Here is a 24,445-nt window from a genome sequence, read left to right on the forward strand (position 1 = left end):
TCACTAACACTTCTGACTATCTTACTCTATAGTCATCCCTACCTCTCACTAACACTTCTGACCATCTTACACTATAGTCATCCCTACTTCTCACTAACACTTCTGACCATCTTACACTATAGTCATCCCTACCTCACTCTAACACTTCTGACTATCTTACTCTATAGTCATCCCTACCTCTCACTAACACTTCTGACCATCTTACTCTATAGTCATCCCTACCTCTCACTAACACTTCTGACCATCTTACTCTATAGTCATCCCTACCTCTCACTAACACTTCTGACTATCTTACTCTATAGTCATCCCTACCTCTCACTAACACTTCTGACCATCTAACTCTATAGTCATCCCTACCTCTCACTAACACTTCTGACTATCTTACTCTATAGTCATCCCTACCTCTCACTAACACTTCTGACCATCTAGCTCTATAGTCCTCCCTACCTCTCACTAACACTTCTGACCATCTTACTCTATAGTCATCCCTACCTCTAACACGTCTATAGTTTTATAACAGACTATTTGCATTTCTTTGACAATAGAGTAAGATCCACAGTATAGTTCTACCTGCAGGGTTGGTCCTGTACTGTCTGGAGGGCTGGCTGGGCCGGCTGTAGCCCACATGGTTCACGGCCAGAACCCTGAAGGAGTAGTATGCGTAGGGGGACAGGTCCAGGTGGGCCGTGGTCTTGGTGCCCTCCTCCTCTGTCAGGTTGTGCCACACCCCAGCCTGGTGGAGCAGGTCCTCATACTGGACTAGGAACTCTGGGAGGGGAGACAACATGGAGGAGGGGAGACAACATGGAGGAGGGGAGACAACATGGAGGAGGGGACACAGCATGGAGGAGGGGAGACAACATGGAGGAGGGGAGACAACATGGAGGAGGGGACACAGCATGGAGGAGGGGAGACAACAAGGAGGAGGAGAGACAACATGGAGGAGGGGACACAACATGGAGGAGGGGAGACAACATGGAGGAGGGGAGACAACATGGAGGAGGGGAGACAACATGGAGGAGGGGAGACAACAAGGAGGAGGAGAGACAACATGGAGGAGGGGACACAACATGGAGGAGGGGAGACAACAAGGAGGAGGGGTTAGAACAAGGAGGAGGGGTTAGAACATGGAGGAGGGGTTAGAACATGGAGGAGGGGTTTGAACATGGAGGGGTTTGAACATGGAGGAGGGGTTAGAACATGGAGGAGGGGTTAGAACATGGAGGAGGGGTTTGAACATGGAGGGGTTTGAACATGGAGGGGTTTGAACATGGAGGAGGGGTTTGAACATGGAGGAGGGGTTAGAACATGGAGGAGGGGTTAGAACATGGAGGAGGGGTTAGAACATGGAGGGGTTTGAACATGTAGGAGGGGTTAGAATATGTAGGAGGGGTTTGAACATGGAGGAGGGGTTAGAACATGGAGGAGGGGTTTGAACATGGAGGAGGGGTTAGAACATGGAGGGGTTTGCACATGTAGGAGGGGTTAGAATATGGAGGAGGGGATAGAACATGGAGGAGGGGTTAGAATATGGAGGAGGGGATAGAACATGGAGGAGGGGTTTGAACATGGAGGATGGGTTAGAACATGGAGGAGGGGTTTGAACATGTAGGAGGGGTTAGAACATGGAGGAGGGGTTAGAACATGGAGGAGGGGTTAGAACATGGAGGGGTTTGAACATGGAGGAGGGGTTTGAACATGGAGGAGGGGTTTGAACATGTAGGAGGGGTTAGAATATGTAGGAGGGGTTTGAACATGGAGGAGGGGTTTGAACATGGAGGAGGGGTTTGAACATGGAGGAGGGGTTAGAACGTGGAGGAGGGGTTAGAACATGGAGGGGTTTGAACATGTAGGAGGGGTTTGAACATGGAGGAGGGGTTAGAACATGGAGGAGGGGTTTGAACATGGAGGAGGGGTTTGAACATGGAGGAGGGGTTTGAACATGGAGGAGGGGTTAGAACATGGAGGAGGGGTTTGAACATGGAGGAGGGATTAGAATATGGAGGAGGGGTTTGAACATGGAGGAGGGGTTAGAATATGTAGGAGGGGTTTGAACATGGAGGAGGGGTTAGAACATGGAGGAGGGGTTAGAACATGGAGGGGTTTGAACATGTAGGAGGGGTTAGAATATGTAGGAGGGGTTTGAACATGGAGGAGGGGTTAGAACATGGAGGAGGGGTTTGAACATGGAGGAGGGGTTAGAACATGGAGGAGGGGTTTGAACATGTAGGAGGGGTTAGAATATGTAGGAGGGGTTTGAACATGGAGGAGGGGTTAGAACATGGAGGAGGGGTTTGAACATGGAGGAGGGGTTAGAACATGGAGGAGGGGTTTGAACATGGAGGAGGGGTTAGAACATGGAGGAGGGGTTTGAACATGTAGGAGGGGTTAGAATATGGAGGAGGGGTTTGAACATGGAGGAGGGGTTAGAATATGGAGGAGGGGATAGAACATGGAGGAGGGGATAGAACATGGAGGAGGGGTTAGAACATGCAGGGGTTTGAACATGTAGGAGGGGTTAGAATATGTAGGAGGGGTTTGAACATGGAGGATGGGTTAGAACATGGAGGAGGGGTTTGAACATGTAGGAGGGGTTAGAACATGGAGGAGGGGTTTGAACATGTAGGAGGGGTTAGAATATGGAGGAGGGGTTTGAGCATGGAGGAGGGGTTAGAACATGGAGGAGGGGTTTGAACATGTAGGAGGGGTTAGAACATGGAGGAGGGGTTTGAACATGTAGGAGGGGTTAGAATATGGAGGAGGGGATAGAACATGGAGGAGGGGTTAGAACATGGAGGAGGGGTTAGAACATGGAGGGGTTAGAACATGGAGGAGGGGTTAGAACATGGAGGAGGGGTTAAAAACATGGAGGAGGGGTTAGAATATGGAGGAGGGAAATGGATTGGATCTTGGTAGTGACCCTGTTGTGGTCATTATAATACAGTACTCTGTGTGGGGCTGTTGTGGTCATTATAATACAGTACTCTGTGTGGGGCTGTTGTGTTCATTATAATACAGTACTCTGTGTGGGGCTGTTGTGGTCATTATAATACAGTACTCTGTGTGGGGCTGTTGTGGTCATTATAATACAGTACTCTGTGTGGGGCTGTTGTGTTCATTATAATACAGTACTCTGTGTGGGGCTGTTGTGGTCATTATAATACAGTACTCTGTGTGGGGCTGTAGTGTTCATTATAATACAGTACTCTGTGTGGGGCTGTTGTGGTCATTATAATACAGTACTCTGTGTGGGGCTGTAGTGTTCATTATAATACAGTACTCTGTGTGGGGCTGTTGTGGTCATTATAATACAGTACTCTGTGTGGGGCTGTTGTGTTCATTATAATACAGTACTCTGTGTGGGGCTGTTGTGGTCATTATAATACAGTACTCTGTGTGGGGCTGTTGTGGTCATTATAATACAGTACTCTGTGTGGGGCTGTTGTGGTCATTATAATACAGTACTCTGTGTGGGGCTGTTGTGTTCATTATAATACAGTACTCTGTGTGGGGCTGTTGTGTTCGTCCCCGGGTATCCAGGTGAGCTGGACGCTCCTCTCTCTCTGGTCAGTCAGCTCCAGGTCTGTAGGAGGGTCTGGTTCCTCTGGAGAGGAAACTAAGTGTCAGTACCACTCACTACAACAAGGTCACCTGATGCTTTGGGGGGTGGGAGTCAGCATGCCGCGTTTGATAAACTGAGTAACTGATCGAGAGTCCGAAATGAGCAGGATCCAACTCCAACCCAAAACACAGTAGTCAGATGGACATAGTTACTACTAATAATAATCATCACACTACTGAATAAATCTAATGATACACCAGACACTTCAAACACACACAGACTGGTTCTCTCTGGTCACGGACTGTCAATATGCCACTGCAGTAGCATCACAACAGAGCCATAGCATGCTAACAAAACGAACAGGACTGCTACAGTAAGGGTGAAGGTTAGCTCTCACACACTCAGGGCTGAGGGAGAGGAGAGGATGAGGAATGATGATGATGATGGCGATGCTAATATGGCCAACAGGGCTAGCGTTGTTTACCGTAGACAATAGCAGGAGTTGGAGTAGCCTCTGAGAGAGCAAGGACAGGAGTCAGATAGGAGTGAGAGGTTAGTGACAAAACACAGGTTTTAGAGAGAGGAAGAATAAGACGACACAGCAACAGGAAGCTTATGAAATACTTCCTATAGTCAATCACCAATATTACAACACTCTAGTATTGGTTATGAAATACTTCCTATAGTCAATCACCAATATTACAACACTCTAGTATTGGTTATGAAATACTTCCTATAGTCAATCACCAATATTACAACACTCTAGTATTAGTTATGAAATACTTCCTATAGTCAATCACCAATATTACAACACTCTAGTATTACAACTCTGTGAACATTGGATCCGACTTAAATAAAGATGTTAACAGACTATTCAGAACATGTACATGCGCGAATACCACAGAGATGAAACATTTCAAATTGTCATAACAGTAACTAGAGGACATAGAATACAGGTAGCTGATAGAACGAGGAAAGGATAGAATGTGTTGTATTTCCTAAGATAAGTGAGGTAAACATCATGTATAAAGGTAAACCCACCAACGACGGTGAGCATGGCGCTCGCTGAGTCCTGGTCCAGGGTGGTGTTCATGACACAGGTGTAGGTTCCCTCGTCCTCCTCTGTCACGTCGTTGATGGTCAGACTGTCAGTGTCCACCAAGAACCTAACAAAACACCAACACACACAGTCAGACAATCATGCTTACACTAACCTCCTCATCCAATCATACTTACACTAACCTTCTCATCCAATCATACTTACACTAACCTCCTCATCCAATCATACTTACACTAACCTTCTCATCCAATCATACTTACACAAACCTCCTCATCCAATCATGCTTACACTAACCTCCTCATCCAATCATGCTTACACTAACCTCCTCATCCAATCATACTTACACTAACCTACTCATCCAATCATACATTTAACAAATACATGATTTGTTCATGCTTTTGCTCCAGCCCTGCTGTAACACACCTAATGCAGGGGCCTGAGGAGGGCCTGAGGAGCAGTTTGATTAGTAGAATGAGGTGTGTCAGAATCAGGGAGGACGTTATATCTCTCCTGGAGGAGGGTTGACCACCACTGGCCTATAGCAGACCCATATCTATAGAGAGAACGTGTGTATAGAGGAGATGGTCTACAGTACCTCTCGTCGTCAGGCAGCTCTCCGTTGTCTTTGAGCCAGTTCATGGTGGGGATGAGGGTGGGGTCGTGTTTAACTTTACACTCAAACACTGCCTTTCTGTTCCTCTGGACCACCATGTACTCTGGCTGGGCCAGGATCCTCGTCGGCTCTGAAGGACAATACACACATATATGGTTACACTTCATATGAATACCCTCTTAATAATGCATTATAACATCTAGAACTACATTCATAATGCATTATACCATTTATAACTACATTCATAATGCATTATAACATCTATAACTACATTCATAATGCATTATAAGTGTATATAACTACATTCATAATGCATTATAAGTGTCCATAACTACATTCATAATGAATTATAAGTGTCTATAACTACAGTCATAATGCATTATAACATCTATAACTACATTCATAATGCATTATACCATTTATAACTACATTCATAATGCATTATAAGTGTCTATAAATACATTCATAATGCATTAGTGTCTATAACTACAGTCATAATGCATTATAAGTGTCAATAACTACATTCATGATGCATTATACGTGTCTATAACTACATTCATAATGCATTATAAGTGCCCATAACTACATTCATAATGCATTATAAGTGTATATAACTACATTCATAATGAATTATAAGTGTCTATAACTACAGTCATAATGCATTATAAGTGTCTATAACTACATTCATAATGCATTATAAATGCCCATAACTACATTCATAATGCATTATAAGTGTCCATAACTACATCCATAAAGCATTATAACATCTATACATACATTCATAATGTATTATACGTGTCTATAACTACATTCATAAAGCATTATAATCAGGTTATAAGCAGGCTTGTCTGACCTTTGACCTCCAGGTAGACATGGTTCTCCCTGGTTCCCAGGTTGTTGGAGGCTATACAGGTGTACTTGCCACTGTTCAGGGACTGGGCTACGTTGATCTCTAAGGTACCGTTATTATGGATCACATATGGGTCTCTATTCAGGATACTGGTCTGACTGTCCTTAAACCTGCAGAGGAAGCACATCAGAACACTAGGTCCCTGTGAGACTTTATGAATGTAGTTATTCATCAGTCCTTTATGAGAAGATCATGTTGAACAGTTTGTGACTGTAGGACTTTACGGGACACTGTGTGATATTCATTAGCAGCCCTCTGTTCACAATCACACTGCCTCAGTGAACTCCATTAGGAAGTACAGTGGTGTTAACAGAGGTGTTAACAGAGTGGTGTTAACATAGTGGTGTTAACAGAGAAGTGTTAACAGAGTGGTGTTAACAGAGAGGTGTTAACAGAGAGGTGTTAACAGAGGTGTTAACAGAGAGGTGTTACCAGAGAGAGGTGTTAACAGAGTGGTGTTAACAGAGGTGTTAACAGAGTGGTGTTAACAGAGTGGTGTTAACAGAGTGGTGTTAACAGAGAGGTGTTAACAGAGTGGTGTTAACAGAGTGGTGTTAACAGAGTGGTGTTAACAGAGTGGTGTTAACAGAGAGAGGTGTTAACAGAGGTGTTAACAGAGTGGTGTTAACAGAGAGGTGTTAACAGAGTGGTGTTAACAGAGTGGTGTTAACAGAGGTGTTAACAGAGTGGTGTTAACAGAGAGGTGTTAACAGAGAGGTGTTAACAGAGAGGTGTTAACAGAGAGGTGTTAACAGAGTGGTGTTAACAGAGTGGTGTTAACAGAGAGGTGTTAACAGAGTGGTGTTAACAGAGTGGTGTTAACAGAGAGGTGTTAACATATAGGTGTTAACAGAGAGGTGTTACCAGAGAGAGGTGTTAACAGAGAGAGGTGTTAACAGAGAGGTGTTAACAGAGTGGTGTTAACAGAGTGGTGTTAACAGAGAGGTGTTAACATATAGGTGTTAACAGAGAGGTGTTACCAGAGAGAGATGTTAACAGAGTGGTGTTAACAGAGTGGTGTTAACAGAGTGGTGTTAACTGAGAGAGGTGTTAACAGAGAGAGGTGTTAACAGAGAGAGATGTTAACAGAGTGGTGTTAACAGAGTGGTGTTAACTGAGAGAGGTGTTAACAGAGAGAGGTGTTAACAGAGAGAGATGTTAACAGAGTGGTGTTAACAGAGTGGTGTTAACTGAGAGAGGTGTTAACTGAGAGAGGTGTTAACAGAGAGAGGTGTTAACAGAGTGGTGTTAACTGAGAGAGGTGTTAACAGAGAGAGGTGTTAACAGAGAGAGGTGTTAACAGAGAGAGATGTTAACAGAGTGGTGTTAACAGAGTGGTGTTAACTGAGAGAGGTGTTAACAGAGAGAGTTGTTAACAGAGAGAGGTGTTAACAGAGTGGTGTTAACTGAGAGAGGTGTTAACAGAGAGAGGTGTTAACAGAGAGAGGTGTTAACAGAGAGAGGTGTTAACAGAGTGGTGTTAACAGAGTGGTGTTAACAGAGTGGTGTTAACTGAGAGAGGTGTTAACAGAGAGAGGTGTTAACAGAGAGAGGTGTTAACAGAGAGAGGTGTTAACAGAGAGAGATGTTAACAGAGTGGTGTTAACTGAGAGAGGTGTTAACAGAGAGAGATGTTAACAGAGAGAGGTGTTAACAGAGAGAGGTGTTAACAGAGTGGTGTTAACAGAGTGGTGTTAACAGAGTGCCCTTTACAACATCCCTAAGGGGTGTCTCTTGTCAGAAAGGTTTTTGAGATTGTGAAAAAGCTACTGGGCAACTACTGGAGATGTACTATACCTACTTTATAAGCAAGATGGGAGACTGACTGACTGGCTTGTGAGACTAGAGTCTGACTGACTGGCTTGAGAGACTAGAGTCTGACTGACTGGCTTGTGAGACTAGAGTCTGGCTGACTGGCTTGTGAGACTAGAGTCTGACTGACTGGCTTGTGAGACTAGAGTCTGACTGACTGGCTTGTGAGACTAGAGTCTGACTGACTGGCTTGTGAGACTAGAGTCTGGCTGGCTGGCTTGTGAGACTAGAGTCTGACTGGCTGGCTTGTGAGTGTCTGGCTGACTGACTGGCTTGTGAGACTAGAGTCTGACTGACTGGCTTGTGAGACTAGAGTCTGACTGACTGACTTGTGAGACTAGAGTCTGACTGGCTGGCTTGTGAGTGTCTGGCTGACTGACTGGCTTGTGAGACTAGAGTCTGACTGACTGGCTTGTGAGACTAGAGTCTGACTGACTGGCTTGTGAGACTAGAGTCTGACTGACTGGCTTGTCAGACTAGAGTCTGACTGACTGGCTTGTCAGACTAGAGTCTGACTGACTGGCTTGTGAGACTAGAGTCTGGCTGACTGGCTTGTGAGAGTCTGGCTGACTGGCTTGTGAGAGTCTGGCTGACTGGCTTGTGAGAGTCTGGCTGACTGGCTTGTGAGAGTCTGGCTGGCTGGCTTGTGAGAGTCTGGCTGGCTGGCTTGTGAGAGTCTGGCTGGCTGGCTTGTGAGAGTCTGGCTGGCTTGTGAGAGTCTGGCTGACTGGACTGGCTTGTGAGAGTCTGGCTGACTGGACTGGCTTGTGAGAGTCTGGCTGACTGGCTTGCAAGACTTAGAGCCAGATGGACTAACCATGTGATGGTTGGTATGGGCGAGCCGAACGAGGCACAGTCCAGGAAGGCAGGATTGTTGGTGATGACCTGGTACACATTGTTGGGGGGAGTCAGCACCCTTGGTGCTTCGGCTGAAAACAGAAACAAATAACATTGATAATGATTACTATACCATAACGTGACATGAGAATGAGGCAGCGAACACAAAATGCTCTCATTGGCCAAAACAATGTCCAAGAGTTGTAAAGCTCAAGAGATTAGAGTTTTTATTTGTTTATTGACTCAATATTCTGATTCTAAAAAGACAGATTCAATGGTTGTGTTTCCAGTAACTCACCAAGCACATTGACAAAAGCATTAGCCAGCAGGTAGCCAAACTCATTGGAGGCGTTGCACTGGTAGACAGCGCTGGAGCCGGTCTGGACATCGCTCAGGATCACTGTGTCGTCCTCCACCTTCCGACTCATGTCCTTTGGAGAGTCTGTGAAGGGATCACAGGCTAGATATACAGTATGTCCCACATTCCATCCTCTTCCTCCTACACATCTGGATGTTCATACCTGAGAGGTAACATCGTATAGATGTGTGCTCTGGCCACATAGGGGATGAATCCTAATTTGATTGGATACTCTACTTGCGCGCAGCACCATATTTTGTGCAAATCTCTAAATGACATCAATGAATGATTTATGCAAAAGTATCTGAGCTCTGCTGCAGTTCTACCTACTTAGTGAAACACACTGACTATAAATCTCTCTGGATAAGAGCGTTTGCTAAATTACTCAAATGTAAATGTGCGCTTCAGTGTGTATTTCTCCAGGTAGGATTGGTTCCATTGAGCTTCAGTGTGTATTTCTCCAGGTAGGATTGGTTCCATTGAGCTTCAGTGTGTATTTCTCCAGGTAGGATTGGTTCCATTGAGCCTCAGTCTGGGGTGGAAGTGTAATCGACTCACCTTCGATGGGGACTCCGTTGACGGACCAGGCGATTTGGGGCTTGGGGTCTCCACTGACTCTGCAGGTGAGGATGCCCGTCTCCTTCGGGGCCAGGATCAGGTTCCTGGGGGCACTGATCCAGAACGGAGCCGCTGGGGGGGAAGGGGGGGTGAGAGTCAGAGGGACAGACCTGTAGAATACCCCTTTTAAAATTAGCAACACTGTAAAGGTACTAGTGTTAGGAACATTACTGTTACGGTAACACTGTAAAGGTACTAGTGTTAGGAACATTACTGTTACGGTAACACTGTAAAGGTACTAGTGTTAGGAACATTACTGTTACGGTAACACTGTAGAGGTACTAGTGTTAGGAACATTACTGTTACGGTAACACTGTAAAGGTACTAGTGTTAGGAACATTACTGTTACGGTAACACTGTAAAGGTACCAGTGTTAGGAACATTACTGTTACGGTAACACTGTAGAGGTACTAGTGTTAGGAACATTACTGTTACGGTAACACTGTAAAGGTACTAGTGTTAGGAACATTACTGTTACGGTAACACTGTAAAGGTACTAGTGTTAGGAACATTTCTCCACATATTCCATCTAATTCTAACTCTTCGTTGTGTCACAGACCTTTGACGTTGACTTTGATGATGTGATGGGCGGAGCCTAGGCTGTTCTTGGCCGTGCAGCGGTAGTCCCCGGCGTCCGCCTCCATCACATCTGCGATCTTCAACGTCTTCTGGAAGTTGTGGAAGGACATCCGGCTGCTAGGAAGATCGCCACTCTCCTTATACCAGGACACCTCCGGAGTCGGCCTAGCAACAACAACAACAACAAAATAAATCACTTATATCTGTGTATTGTCCTCTCCCGAAAGAACAGACAGACAGCTAGTCAAATGTTGTCTAGGTAACCAGCCGGATTTTGCAATACCAAACATGTTGTTGTCTTGACAAGGCAACAAAGTAGTATTGCTGAATGTCACATACAAAGATTAAACAAACCAACCTGCCCTCGTGCAAAAAAACAGAAGTAGTGCACAGCAGTGTTGTTCATGCAGTGTTGTGGGTGTACTTACAGTCCTTCAGCGATACACTCCAGCTCCAGAACCCCTCCCCTCAGGGCCATCTGGGTGCTGCTCCGCCCCGGAGGAGCCATGAAGCTGGGTCGCCGCTCCCCCGATGGACTGTCTGGAGATCAGGAAACACAATCACCTCACCACCAGAACCCCACGCTCTTATACCCTGTTCACACTACTGAGCCGAGCCGAGCCGAGCTAAATAGTACTTCACTGACCTGGGTGGTGGGTAAATATAGTTGCTGTATTGTGGAAAGGGTATAACTGTCTGTAGCTAGCTGTGACCATTCAGTTCGTAGAGCCAGTAGTCCAGCACCAGCGGCATATAGACTATTAAAGGATAGTAGTAATATCCCGTGCCGTTATGGACTGTGATAGTGGATATATAATGAGTTAACTGTAGCCAGGCCCTACGTTGGCCCTTTCACAGGCTGATTCCCAAATGGATCCCTTTTCCCCATAGTGCACTATATAGGGCCACTGGTCTAAAGTAGACACACAACACCTGCAGAGACAGGCCGTCCAGTCGTCAATATGTTGCCATGACAACCACGGGATCTAGGATCTCTCCCTTAGTATCCTTCCTCGATATAATGATATGACAGATTTTAGCCATAAGCTAGCTAGCTGCGGCTGCTATGATTCTGACATGTTTAGCCCTAAGCAAGCCCTTACTGAAAGGTCTTGTAAAATCGCTTACAATGCGACTAGATTGAGTGAGTAGAGCTGGGAGGAATGTGTTGTATACAACACATTGACGTGAACCGCTGATTGGATGGACAGAACACAGATTGTGTTTAATGATCTTTCCATGCATGCCTTTTTCAGGGTCAGAGACTTACATTAAAAGAACATGGAAAGATCTAGATGAGAGAGAGAGAAAAATACTGTATACGTCTCAGGCAAGCGTTTCATCATACTAGTCCTGTATGCTGTGTGCTTCACTTTGGATTTCATCATCTAACTATTGGGCTATGTGTTGAATTTAAACCAGCAGGAGCATAATTTTTACTATGAATAATGCTAAACCAATGAGAAGCTTATGGTTAACGTTAGCAGATGAATGCCCATTGGTTAACGTTAGTAGATGAATGCCCATTGGTTAACATTAGTAGATGAATGCCCATTGGTTAACATTAGTTAATGCCCATCCAAAGAAAGGAACATTCATTTCAGTAAAGAAAATGGATTTGATTGGTTGCTTTTTCTTGATGGGTTTCCTACAAATGAATCCACCTTTTAGGCATTTGGTTTTCCAAGTGAGAAGGTAAGCTAAGTTAACACAGTACAGGGTAAAGGGAGAGGATTTAGTTGTGGAATGTAATTAACATTGTTTGATGTTGTTTTGTTATATTATGTTATAAATGTTAATTTAGTCACACAGGATGAGTTGGGAGTAGATGATCAGGTCAGGTATATTCCAGGTAGGTTATACTACAGGTGATGGAGTCAGGTGGGTCAGGTAGGTTATACTACAGGTGTTGGAGTCAGGTGGGTATGGTAGGTTATACTACAGGTGATGGAGTCAGGTGGGTCAGGTATATTCCAGGTAGGTTATACTACAGGTGATGGAGTCAGGTGGGTCAGGTAGGTTATACTACAGGTGATGGAGTCAGGTGGGTCAGGTATAGTCCAGGTAGGTTATACTACAGGTGATGGAGTCAGGTGGGTCAGGTAGGTTATACTACAGGTGTTGGAGTCAGGTGGGTCAGGTATGTTCCAGGTAGGTTATACTACAGGTGTTGGAGTCAGGTGGGTCAGGTATATTCCAGGTAGGTTATACTACAGGAGTTGGAGTCAGGTGGGTCAGGTAGGTTATACTACAGGTGTTGGAGTCAGGTGGGTCAGGTATAGTCCAGGTAGGTTATACTACAGGAGTTGGAGTCAGGTGGGTCAGGTAGGTTATACTACAGGTGTTGGAGTCAGGTGGGTCAGGTATAGTCCAGGTAGGTTATAATACAGGTGGTGGGTCAGGTAGGTTATACTACAGGTGTTGGAGTCAGGTGGGTCAGGTATAGCCCAGGTGGGTTATACTACAGGTGATGGAGTCAGGTGGGTCAGGTATAGTCCAGGTGGGTTATACTACAGGTGTTGGAGTCAGGTGGGTCAGGTAGGTTATACTACAGGTGATGGAGTCAGGTGGGTCAGGTAGGTTATACTACAGGAGTTGGAGTCAGGTGGGTCAGGTATATTCCAGGTGGGTTATACTACAAGTGATGGAGTCAGGTGGGTCAGGTATAGTCCAGGTAGGTTATACTACAGGTGTTGGAGTCAGGTGGGGCAGGTATATTCCAGGTAGGTTATACTACAGGTGTTGGAGTCAGGTGGGTCAGGTAGGTTATACTACAGGTGATGGAGTCAGGTGGGTCAGGTATATTCCAGGTAGGTTATACTACAGGAGTTGGAGTCAGGTGGGTCAGGTATATTCCAGGTAGGTTATACTACAGGTGATGGAGTCAGGTGGGTCAGGTATATTCCAGGTAGGTTATACTACAGGAGTTGGAGTCAGGTGGGTCAGGTATATTCCAGGTAGGTTATACTACAGGTGATGGAGTCAGGTGGGTCAGGTATATTCCAGGTAGGTTATACTACAGGTGTTGGAGTCAGGTGGGTCAGGTATAGTCCAGGTGGGTTATACTACAGGTGATGGAGTCAGGTGGGTCAGGTAGGTTATACTACAGGTGTTGGAGTCAGGTGGGTCAGGTAGGTTATACTACAGGTGATGGAGTCAGGTGGGTCAGGTATATTCCAGGTAGGTTATACTACAGGTGTTGGAGTCAGGTGGGTCAGGTAGGTTATACTACAGGTGTTGGAGTCAGGTGGGTCAGGTATATTCCAGGTAGGTTATACTACAGGTGTTGGAGTCAGGTGGGTCAGGTATATTCCAGGTAGGTTATACTACAGGTGTTGGAGTCAGGTGGGTCAGGTATATTCCAGGTAGGTTATACTACAGGAGTTGGAGTCAGGTGGGTCAGTTAGGTTATACTACAGGTGATGGAGTCAGGTGGGTCAGGTAGGTTATACTACAGGTGATGGAGTCAGGTGGGTCAGGTAGGTTATACTACAGGAGTTGGAGTCAGGTGGGTCAGGTATATTCCAGGTAGGTTATACTACAGGAGTTGGAGTCAGGTGGGTCAGGTATATTCCAGGTAGGTTATACTACAGGTGTTGGAGTCAGGTGGGTCAGGTAGGTTATACTACAGGTGATGGAGTCAGGTGGGTCAGGTATATTCCAGGTAGGTTATACTACAGGTGTTGGAGTCAGGTGGGTCAGGTATATTCCAGGTAGGTTATACTACAGGAGTTGGAGTCAGGTGGGTCAGGTAGGTTATACTACAGGTGTTGGAGTCAGGTGGGCCAGGTAGGTTATACTACAGGTGTTGGAGTCAGGTGGGTCAGGTAGGTTATACTACAGGTGATGGAGTCAGGTGGGTCAGGTAGGTTATACTACAGGTGATGGAGTCAGGTGGGTCAGGTAGGTTATACTACAGGAGTTGGAGTCAGGTGGGTCAGGTATATTCCAGGTAGGTTATACTACAGGAGTTGGAGTCAGGTGGGTCAGGTATATTCCAGGTAGGGTATACTACAGGAGTTGGAGTCAGGTGGGTCAGGTATATTCCAGGTAGGTTATACTACAGGTGTTGGAGTCAGGTGGGTCAGGTAGGTTATACTACAGGTGATGGAGTCAGGTGGGTCAGGTATATTCCAGGTAGGTTATACTACAGGTGCTGGAGTCAGGTGGGTCAGGTATATTCCAGGTAGGTTATACTACAGGTGCTGGAGTCAGGTGGGTCAGGTATAGTCCAGGTGGGTTAGAATAAAAGGAGGAGTTGGGATGGGGCTGGGTTCACTTTGGGGTAAGGGGGTAAACCAGCACTCACCAACAAATAAATTGTTCGTATAATTGTACATAGCTGCCACAGTTTCATTGATTGCATCCACTGGAAAAATCAATCAGAACATCATGAGCATGCAGTACTACATAGACATGTACAGGGAACAACCAGGGGGAGATTCAGTTTAGAGAGACAGGGATATCATCACACAAATATCATCACACAGATATCATCACACAGATATCATCACACAGATATCATCACACAGATATCATCACACAAATATCATCACACAGATATCATCACACAGATATCATCACACAGATATCATCACACAAATATCATCACACAAATATCATCACACAAATATCATCACACAAATATCATCACACAGATATCATCACACAAATATCATCACACAAATATCATCACACAAATATCATCACACAAATATCATCACACAGATATCATCACACAAATATCATCACACAAATATCATCACACAAATATCATCACACAAATATCATCACACAAATATCATCACACAAATATCATCACACAAATATCATCACACAAATATCATCACACAGATATCATCACACAGATATCATCACACAAATATCATCACACAGATATCATCACACAGATATCATCACACAGATATCATCACACAGATATCATCACACAGATATCATCACACAAATATCATCACACAAATATCATCACACAAATATCATCACACAAATATCATCACACAGATATCATCACACAGATATCATCACACAGATATCATCACACAGATATCATCACACAAATATCATCACACAAATATCATCACACAGATATCATCACACAGATATCATCACACAGATATCATCACACAAATATCATCACACAACAACAACATGAAAGGACAGTTAAAAAATACATCACACATTCAAATGATGAGTATTACAAAATACTCTAGAAAATTATCACTGTATTAAAATATTGCAAAACAAGGCAATGTGAAGATGCACAGAAACATGTCAACATACAATGACAAAATGTCAAGGTGTCCGCTAACACTCAGACAGGACCAGACAACTCAGGGAAGGGAGGACCCAGGGACAGCCCAGGACAAAGACCGTCTTGCCCAAATTTGATCCCTTCGCCTTGGCCCTAACCCTTATTTGCAGATGTGAACGGTATCGATATGTATAAGCAGTGTAGAGGTGGAGCTTCCACCTTACAGATCAGCAAACATCTAAGGTGTAGGAACCCACTGGGACTGGTTAAAAGCCTCTGTGCTGAGTGGGATGGACACTTACTGTCCAGGACCTTGACAGTGATGGGTTGTTTCTGCTGGATGGTCTGTGTGTGGGGGAAGCGGGCGTAACAGATGTAGTCGTTCCTGGTGTCGTCCAATAGGACGTTAGAGAAGTACAGGTCTCCGTTTAACGCCTGGGACACACGCGTGTTCTGAGGCAGGCGCTGGAAGTCTGCCAGGGGGAGGGGAGAAGAGGAAGAGATGATGTATCACATGAAATATGTTACACTTGATGGCTGTATACAATTACACAAAATATTTATGCTTACTGACAACCAAAAACAGACCCTATATCATCTCAGAACACATTGTATTGCGCAGTCCGGCAATATGACTTCTAGAATTGGACTTTACAGCATACTGTCTGGATGTAAACCAACACACAACACTGATGTAGAAATGTATGAAACCCCTTGAAGACTTACTGTTGTCCATCCAGAAGATGATGGGAGGGGGCAGGCCCGCAGGGGGTCGACACTGCAGCACCAGAGACACTCCCACCTGTACCATGATTGCCTCTTTCCTCTCCTTCGACCACAAGGGGGACCCTGTGTCACATAAACAGACATCATACAGACAGCCGTGAGGTAGGGGCCCTGTGCAAAATGTTCAACAGGGAGGGAGGGGCCATGTTTAAAATGTTCTACAGGGAGGTAGGGGCCCTGTTTAAAATGTTCAACAGGGAGATAGGGGCCCTGTTTAAAATGTACAACAGGGAGGTAGGGGCCCTGTGTACAATGTTCAACAGGGAGATAGGGGCCCTGTTTAAAATGTACAACAGGGAGGTAGGGGCCCTGTTTAAAATGTACAACAGGGAGGTAGGGGCTCTGTGTACAATGTTCAACAGGGAGATAGGGGCCCTGTTTAAAATGTACAACAGGGAGATAGGGGCCCTGTTTAAAATGTACAACAGGGAGATAGGGGCCCTGTTTAAGATGTTAAACAGGGAGATAGGGGCCCTGTTTAAAATGTTCTACAGGGAGATAGGGGCCCTGTTTAAAATGTTCAACAGGGAGATAGGGGCCCTGTTTAAAGTGTTCAACAGGGAGATAGGGGCCCTGTTTAAAATGTTCAACAGGGAGATAGGGGCCCTGTATAAAATGTACAACAGGGAGATAGGGGCCCTGTTTAAAATGTACAACAGGGAGGTAGGGGCCCTGTTTAAAATGTACAACAGGGAGGTAGGGGCTCTGTGTACAATGTTCAACAGGGAGATAGGGGCCCTGTTTAAAATGTTCAACAGGGAGATAGGGGCCCTGTTTAAAATGTTCAACAGGGAGATAGGGGCCCTGTTTAAAATGTTCAACAGGGAGATAGGGGCCCTGTTTAAAATGTTCAACAGGGAGATAGGGGCCCTGTTTAAAATGTTCAACAGGGAGATAGGGGCCCTGTTTAAAATGTTCAACAGGGAGATAGGGGCCCAGTTTAAAATGTTCAACAGGGAGGTAGGGGCCCTGTTTAAAATGTTCAACAGGGAGGTAGGGGTCCTGTGTAAAATGTTCAACAGGGAGATAGGGGCCCTGTTTAAAATGTTCAACAGGGAGATAGGGGCCCTGTTTAAAATGCTCAACAGGGAGATAGGGGCCCTGTTTAAAATGTTCAACAGGGAGATAGGGGCCCTGTTTAAAATGCTCAACAGGGAGATAGGGGCCCTGTTTAAAATGTTCAACAGGGAGATAGGGGCCCTGTTTAAAATGTTCAACAGGGAGGGAGGGGCCCTGTGTAAAATGTTCTACAGGGAGATAGGGGCCCTGTTTAAAATGTTCAACAGGGAGGTAGGGGCCCTGTTTAAAATGTTCAACAGGGAGATAGGGGCCCTGTTTAAAATGTTCAACAGGGAGATAGGGGCCCTGTTTAAAATGTTCAACAGGGAGATAGGGGCCCTGTGTAAAATGTTCAACAGGGAGATAGGGGCCCTGTTTAAAGTGTTCAACAGGGAGATAGGGGCCCTGTTTAAAATGTTCAACAGGGAGATAGGGGCCCTGTTTAAAATGTTCAACAGGGAGATAGGGGCCCTGTGTAAAATGTTCAACAGGGAGATAGGGGCCCTGTTTAAAGTGTTCAACAGGGAGATAGGGGCCCTGTTTAAAATGTTCAACAGGGAGATAGGGGCCCTGTGTAAAATGTTCAACAGGGAGATAGGGGCCCTGTTTAAAGTGTTCAACAGGGAGATAGGGGCCCGGTTTAAAGTGTTCAACAGGGAGATAGGGGCCCTGTTTAAAGTGTTCAACAGGGAGATAGGGGCCCTGTTTAAAATGTTCAACAGGGAGATAGGGGCCCTGTGTAAAATGTTCAACGGGGAGATAGGGGCCCTGTTTAAAGTGTTCAACAGGGAGATAGGGGCCCTGTTTAAAGTGTTCAACAGGGAGATAGGGGCCCTGTTTAAAGTGTTCAACAGGGAGATAGGGGCCCTGTTTAAAGTGTTCAACAGGGAGATAGGGGCCCTATTTAAAATGTTCAACAGGGAGATAGGTGCCCAGAATGATTAACTCTAATCTGTAAAGACATTGAACAGATCTGCTGATTGTAATACTTGTTCAGTACAGATTCATCATCCCTTCAGGGAGAGGTTACAAAGTGGGTTGGTTTGTTATGGCTGGAATCCCAGGGTCAAAGAGTTGTACTAAGGTTGGCTAAGGTTAAAGACAGGCTGAGGTTAAAGACAGGCTAAGGTTAAAAAGAGGCTATGGGTAAAGACAGGCTCAGTAACAGTTGGAAATAACGGTTCTTACTCGACTGTCTGATGACGATGTTGTTGGAAACTGCGGTCCCGTGCTCGTTGCGTGCGGTACACTGGTAGATCCCCTCGTAGGCCTCAGCCTTCTCCCCACTGATGTCTATGACCAGCGTCCCTGAGCTCGGCTTCATCAACACCTTAGAGTCCTTCTCCACGTCAAAATGCGTCCCATTCCGTGTCCAGGAAAAGCTGGATGAAACGTAAGGGGTTAGAGTAGAGTACAGTAGAGTACAGTAGAGTAGAGTACAGTAGAGTAGAGTAGGTGGTGTATCTAATGGTGTATCTGTACCTTAAAGGGTTCTTCAAAGGGTTCTCCTATGGGGACGGCCAAATAACCCTTTTTGATTTAAGATACCACCTTTGATTTCTAAGAGTGTAGAGACTCTCCAGAGAGAGTTTCTACTTCACTGTAGGCAGTTAGGTGCAGTCAGGTGTTACAGTCAAGCGTTACTAAAGCGACGGACGATGGGTCTCTATGGTAATAGTCTCCATGGGGATTCATTCACACAGCATTCCACTCACCTGGGATGCGGCTTCCCTTTGGCCTCACAGTAGATGAGGATGTTCTCCCGAGGGTCGATGATGAAATCCTTAGAGGATTGGTGGGTTATAGTGGGAGGCTGTGGTACTGGAGGAGAGGGGCAAGAGGAGTGTTAAACAGAGGCAAATCTACACACACTTCGCTCCACAATGTACACACACACACACACCCAGTGAGAGAGAGAAGCAGACGCAACACGTTAGCAACACGTTAGCAACACGTTAGCAACACGTTAGCCAGCATTAAATCAAATGGAAGGAAAAGTAAAGAGCATGCCCTCAGCAGGATAAGATGCAGCAAACACTTCCTGTAGCGATCAACCACAGCACACTGTCTAGTGGACTACTAGACAACTAGAGGACATGCTACATGTACATCATCATTTCATCTTATTATTCCTATAGACGATCATTGTATTCCCATTCAATGAAATAGTTCAAACATCAATAACAAACATGAAATCACAGACCTCAATAAACAGCTTGTTTGTAAACACACCAAAATAGCTACATGCAAATTTAGCGACGTCACTCCAATCCACACAACAGTCAGATCTCCACACTCCATCACTCCACAGCACATCTCACAGCAGAGGACCCATCACTTACATCCTTCCAGAACCTTAGCTTTTAGTCCCCCATCAATGGTCATAAACACGGTGAGGAAGGTGAGGAAAGCTACGTATTAGTCAACAGGCAGATAAAGATACTGTGGGTAATGTCTGAGTCCCAAATGACAGCCTATTCCCTATATACTGTAGTGCACTACTTTTGACCAGGGTGCATAGGGCTCTGGTCAGAAGTAGTGCACTATTAAGGGAATAGGGTGCCATTTGGGATGCTTCCAATGTGGCATGACAATACTAGAGGATTCCTCTCCACTGTGGTTGAACTAAATCATCATGTGAGATCTGTCCCAACATGCATATCATATCACCATGCAGTGTTGTTGAGATGTAAGTCACTGGAAGGAAGCTACTGTATCTATGGTCAATTGTCTGGATGCTTCCAAACCCTCAACATACTAACTTGTAACCTGTAATATCAGGAAATCTGAAAACAAATCATTCCAGTAACAAAATAATACAGTACACATTCAATACTGTGATCTACAGTGACCATATCCTACTGTACTTACGGTCAAGAGGCACTTCTAAGCCTGTGGTCATGCGACCAAGGAATATCACCAGCAAAGCACCGCTGTTCAGCACCCATTTCCTCTTCCTGTCCATGGTCCGGCGTGTCACGTTAAAAGTCTTCCTCCCTGGTCCGGCGTGCTATGTGAAAAGGCCTCCCACCTGGTCAGAGCTCTCCACAAACAGGACTATGTGAGGGACAAGCAGGGTATCCACCACACCAGCCAGTCAGCTGATAGAGAGACAGACAGAGAGATAGAGAGACAGACAGAGAGAGACAGAGAGAGACAGAGAGAGACAGAGAGAGACAGAGAGAGACAGAGACAGACAGAGAGAGACAGAGACAGAGACAGAGACAGAGACAGAGACAGACAGACAGACAGACAGACAGACAGACAGACAGACAGACAGACAGACAGACAGACAGACAGACAGACAGACAGACAGACAGAGAGAGCGAGAGAGAGAGACAGAGAGAGACAGAGAGAGACATAGAGAGAGATAGAGAGACAGAGAGAGACAGACAGAGACAGAGAGAGAGAGAGATAGAGACAGACATACAGAGAGAGACAGAGACAAAGAGATAGAGAGAGAGAGCCAGACACAGAGACAGAGAGATAGAGAGACAGAGACAGAGACAGAGAGAGACAGAGACAGAGACAGAGACAGAGACAGAGACAGATGAAGTACTGTTTAGTTTTGTTCATTAGGATCTCCATTAGATACTACCCATGCAGCAGTGCAGTAAGACCTACTTAAGAAATTACAGTAATGGAAAGTGAAATTGATGTACACCATTAGATTCTCTTAACCCATCAATTCAACAGAGAACTTCAAACAACCACAAAACAGAAAACCGCCAAGGGCCCCTAAGTCGTCAAAGGCAACCTATGAACACTACAGTGTACAGCAGGTCTGAGTGCTCCAGCAAGGATTGGAACTGGACTGGCTGTAGTGTGATTGGCTGTAACCACAGACCACAGGTGAGCAGTATTCACCAGACATGGTACCTTATCCCAGACCTGAGTTTTCAACCTTCTCTCTCTCTCCAGCTCTACCACACCTGCTGTCTCGACCTCTGAATGCTCGGCTACGAAAAGCCATCTGACATTTATTCCTGAGGTACTGACCTGTTGCACCCTCTACAACCACTGTGATTATTATTATCTGACCCTGCTGGTCATCTATGAACGTTTGAACATCTTGGCCATGTACTGTTATAATCTCCACCCAGCACAGCCAGAAGAGGACTGGCCACTCCTCAGAGCCTGGTTTTTCTCTAGGTTTCTTCCTAGGTTCCAGCCTTTCTAGGGAGTTTTTCCTAGCCACCGTGCTTCTACACCTGCATTGCTTGCTGTTTGGGGTTTTAGGCTGGGTTTCTGTACAACATTTTGTGACATCGGCCGATGTAAAAAAGGCTTTATAAATAAGTGTGATTGATTGCTTGACCGTGACAATCACAGAACAGCCGCAGAGGGTAGATCGCACCACTGTCAGCCATATGGATCCTATTACACATGATTGGACAGCGACATGGACACAATCTGTTGTCAACAACAAAAGAGGTGAGAAGACACTGAATTTGTTTGTATCATTAATAGTCTCTAATAAACTACACCAGGAACAGACAGGAAACATGTGTCTGGCTACATTCACGTTCATCCATTCATTCTAATGGCTAATATTAGCTTGTATCAACAGGCTAGCTATGGTAATGTAGGAATACAATGACCCATGTAGTCTATAATTCACATAGAAAAAGCAGAAGAGAAAGTCCTCATCAGTGTGATTCACATTGGCATTGTTCACAGTGGACAGAGGGACCTGTTCAAGGCTGAGCTGTTGAGGAAGAATCACAGTGGACAGAGGGACCTGTCCAAGGCTGAGCTGTTGAGGAAGAATCACAGTGGACAGAGGGACCTGTCCAAGGCTGAGCTGTTGAGGAACAATCACAGTGGACAGAGGGACCTGTTCAAGGCTGAGCTGTTGAGGAAGAATCACAGTGGACAGAGGGACCTGTCCAAGGCTGAGCTGTTGAGGAAGAATCACAGTGGACAGAGGGACCTGTTCAAGGCTGAGCTGTTGAGGAAGAATCACAGTGGACAGAGGGACCTGTTCAAGGCTGAGTTGTTGAGGAAGAATCACAGTGGACAGAGGGACCTGTTCAAGGCTGAGCTGTTGAGGAACAATCACAGTGGACAGAGGGACCTGTCCAAGGCTGAGCTGTTGAGGAAAAATCACAGTGGACAGAGGGACCTGTTCAAGGCTGAGCTGTTGAGGAACAATCACAGTGGACAGAGGGACCTGTTCAAGGCTGAGCTGTTGACGAAGAATCACAGTGGACAGAGGGCCCTGTTCAAGGCTGAGCTGTTGAGGAAGAATCACAGTGGACAGAGGGACCTGTTCAAGGCTGAGCTGTTGAGGAACAATCACAGTGGACAGAGGGACCTGTCCAAGACTGAGCTGTTGAGGAACAATCACAGTGGACAGAGGGCCCTGTTCAAGGCTGAGCTGTTGACGAAGAATCACAGTGGACAGAGGGACCTGTCCAAGACTGAGCTGTTCAGGAAGAATCACAGTGGACAGAGGGCCCTGTCCAAGGCTGAGCTGTTGAGGAAGAATCACAGTGGACAGAGGGACCTGTCCAAGGCTGAGCTGTTAAGAAAGAATCACAGTGGACAGAGGGACCTGTCCAAGGCTGAGCTGTTGAGGAAGAATCACAGTGGACAGACGGACCTGTCCAAGGCTGAGCTGTTGAGGAAGAATCACAGTGGACAGAGGGACCTGTTCAAGGCTGAGCTGTTGAGGAACAATCACAGTGGACAGAGGGACCTGTCCAAGGCTGAGCTGTTGAGGAACAATCACAGTGGACAGAGGGACCTGTCCAAGGCTGAGCTGTTAAGGAAGAATCACAGTGGACAGAGGGACCTGTTCAAGGCTGAGCTGTTGAGGAAGAATCACAGTGGACAAAGGGACCTGTTCAAGGCTGAGCTGTTGAGGAAGAATCACAGTGGACAGAGGAACCTGTCCAAGGCTGAGCTGTTGAGGAAGAATTGTGTAACTGTAGGGAGATGGTATTCTCTATTCTAGCTCATGTCAGCACACCAGGCCTGGTTGGCTGGAGAGGAGAAGACAGAGAATAGGAGAGGAGAGGAGGAGAGGAGAGGAGAGGAGAGGAGAGGAGAGGAGAGGAGAGGAGAGGAGAGGAGAGGAGAGGACAGGACAGGAGAGGACAGGAGAGGAGAGGACAGGAGAGGACAGGACAGGACAGGACAGGACAGGACAGGAGAGTTGTTAGGAAAGTTTAATCAGTAAGGCTGGTCTGAATGGATCGTCACTTTGTTTTCTTCTTTTTCTCCACCTTTATTTACCAGGTAGGTCAGTTGAGAACAAGTTCTCATTTACAACTGCGACTTGGCCAAGATAAAGCAAAGCAGTTTGAACAGACAACAACAACAGAATTACACATGGAATAAACAAACATACAGTAGAACAAAGAAAACAAAAAGTCTATATACAGCATGTGCAAATGAGGTAAGATAAGGGAGTTAAGGCAATAAATAGGCCATGGTGGCGAAGTAATTACAATATAGCAATTAAACACTGGAATGGTAGATGTGCAGAAGATGAATGTGCAAGTAGAGATACTGGGGTGCAAAGGAGCAAGAAAAATAAATAAATACAGTATGGGGATGAGGTAGGTAGATAGATGGGCTGTTTACAGATGGGCTATGTACAGGTGCAGTGATCTGTGAGCTGCTCTGACAGCTGGTGCTTAAAGCTAGTGAAGGAGATATGAGTCTCTAGCTTCAGAGATTTTTGCAGTTCGTTCCAGTCATTGGCAGCAGAGAACTGGAAGGAAAGACGACCAAAGGAGGAATTGGCTTTGGGGGTGACCAGTGAGATATACCTGCTGGAGCGCGTGCTACGAGTGGCTGCTGCTATGGTGACCAGTGAGCTGAGATAAGGCGGAGCTTTACCGAGCAGAGACTTGTAGATAACCGGTAACCAGTGGGTTTGGCGACGAGTATGAAGCGAGGGCCAACCAACGAGAGCATACAGGTCGCACTTCATTCATCTGGTAAGCTCTATAATTCACATCACTTCCTA

At 45.6% G+C, this 24,445-nt stretch overlaps 1 protein-coding gene across 13 annotated transcripts in view; it reads right to left on the bottom strand.

Annotated features, from left to right (window-relative positions):
• Positions 1 to 24,445, bottom strand: part of LOC129843049 (neuronal cell adhesion molecule-like) — a 69,670-nt gene that overhangs the window by 22,101 nt on the left and 23,124 nt on the right. For 6 of the 13 annotated variants that reach the window (XM_055911786.1, XM_055911785.1, XM_055911782.1 and 3 more), the window contains exons 2-18: positions 20,338 to 20,567; positions 19,809 to 19,826; positions 19,182 to 19,287; positions 18,655 to 18,848; positions 16,348 to 16,470; positions 15,924 to 16,094; positions 10,778 to 10,889; positions 10,330 to 10,514; positions 9,711 to 9,842; positions 9,093 to 9,236; positions 8,775 to 8,886; positions 6,089 to 6,255; positions 5,218 to 5,365; positions 4,604 to 4,728; positions 4,047 to 4,076; positions 3,503 to 3,604; positions 571 to 768 (exon numbers count right to left, since the gene is read on the bottom strand). In XM_055911786.1, the coding sequence (XP_055767761.1) occupies positions 571 to 768; positions 3,503 to 3,604; positions 4,047 to 4,076; positions 4,604 to 4,728; positions 5,218 to 5,365; positions 6,089 to 6,255; positions 8,775 to 8,886; positions 9,093 to 9,236; positions 9,711 to 9,842; positions 10,330 to 10,514; positions 10,778 to 10,889; positions 15,924 to 16,094; positions 16,348 to 16,470; positions 18,655 to 18,848; positions 19,182 to 19,287; positions 19,809 to 19,826; positions 20,338 to 20,431 (2,161 nt within the window). In that variant the 5' untranslated portion in view covers positions 20,432 to 20,567. Of the gene's footprint in view, positions 1 to 570; positions 769 to 3,502; positions 3,605 to 4,046; positions 4,077 to 4,603; positions 4,729 to 5,217; positions 5,366 to 6,088; positions 6,256 to 8,774; positions 8,887 to 9,092; positions 9,237 to 9,710; positions 9,843 to 10,329; positions 10,515 to 10,777; positions 10,890 to 14,658; positions 14,719 to 15,923; positions 16,095 to 16,347; positions 16,471 to 18,654; positions 18,849 to 19,181; positions 19,288 to 19,808; positions 19,827 to 20,337; positions 20,568 to 24,445 lie in introns of all 13 variants that reach the window. The other 7 variants (XM_055911787.1, XM_055911783.1, XM_055911780.1 and 4 more) reach the window with 4 other exon arrangements.

The sequence above is a fragment of the Salvelinus fontinalis genome, unplaced genomic scaffold (genome assembly GCF_029448725.1).
Source record: "Salvelinus fontinalis isolate EN_2023a unplaced genomic scaffold, ASM2944872v1 scaffold_0095, whole genome shotgun sequence".
Taxonomy (NCBI): Eukaryota; Metazoa; Chordata; class Actinopteri; order Salmoniformes; family Salmonidae; genus Salvelinus; species Salvelinus fontinalis.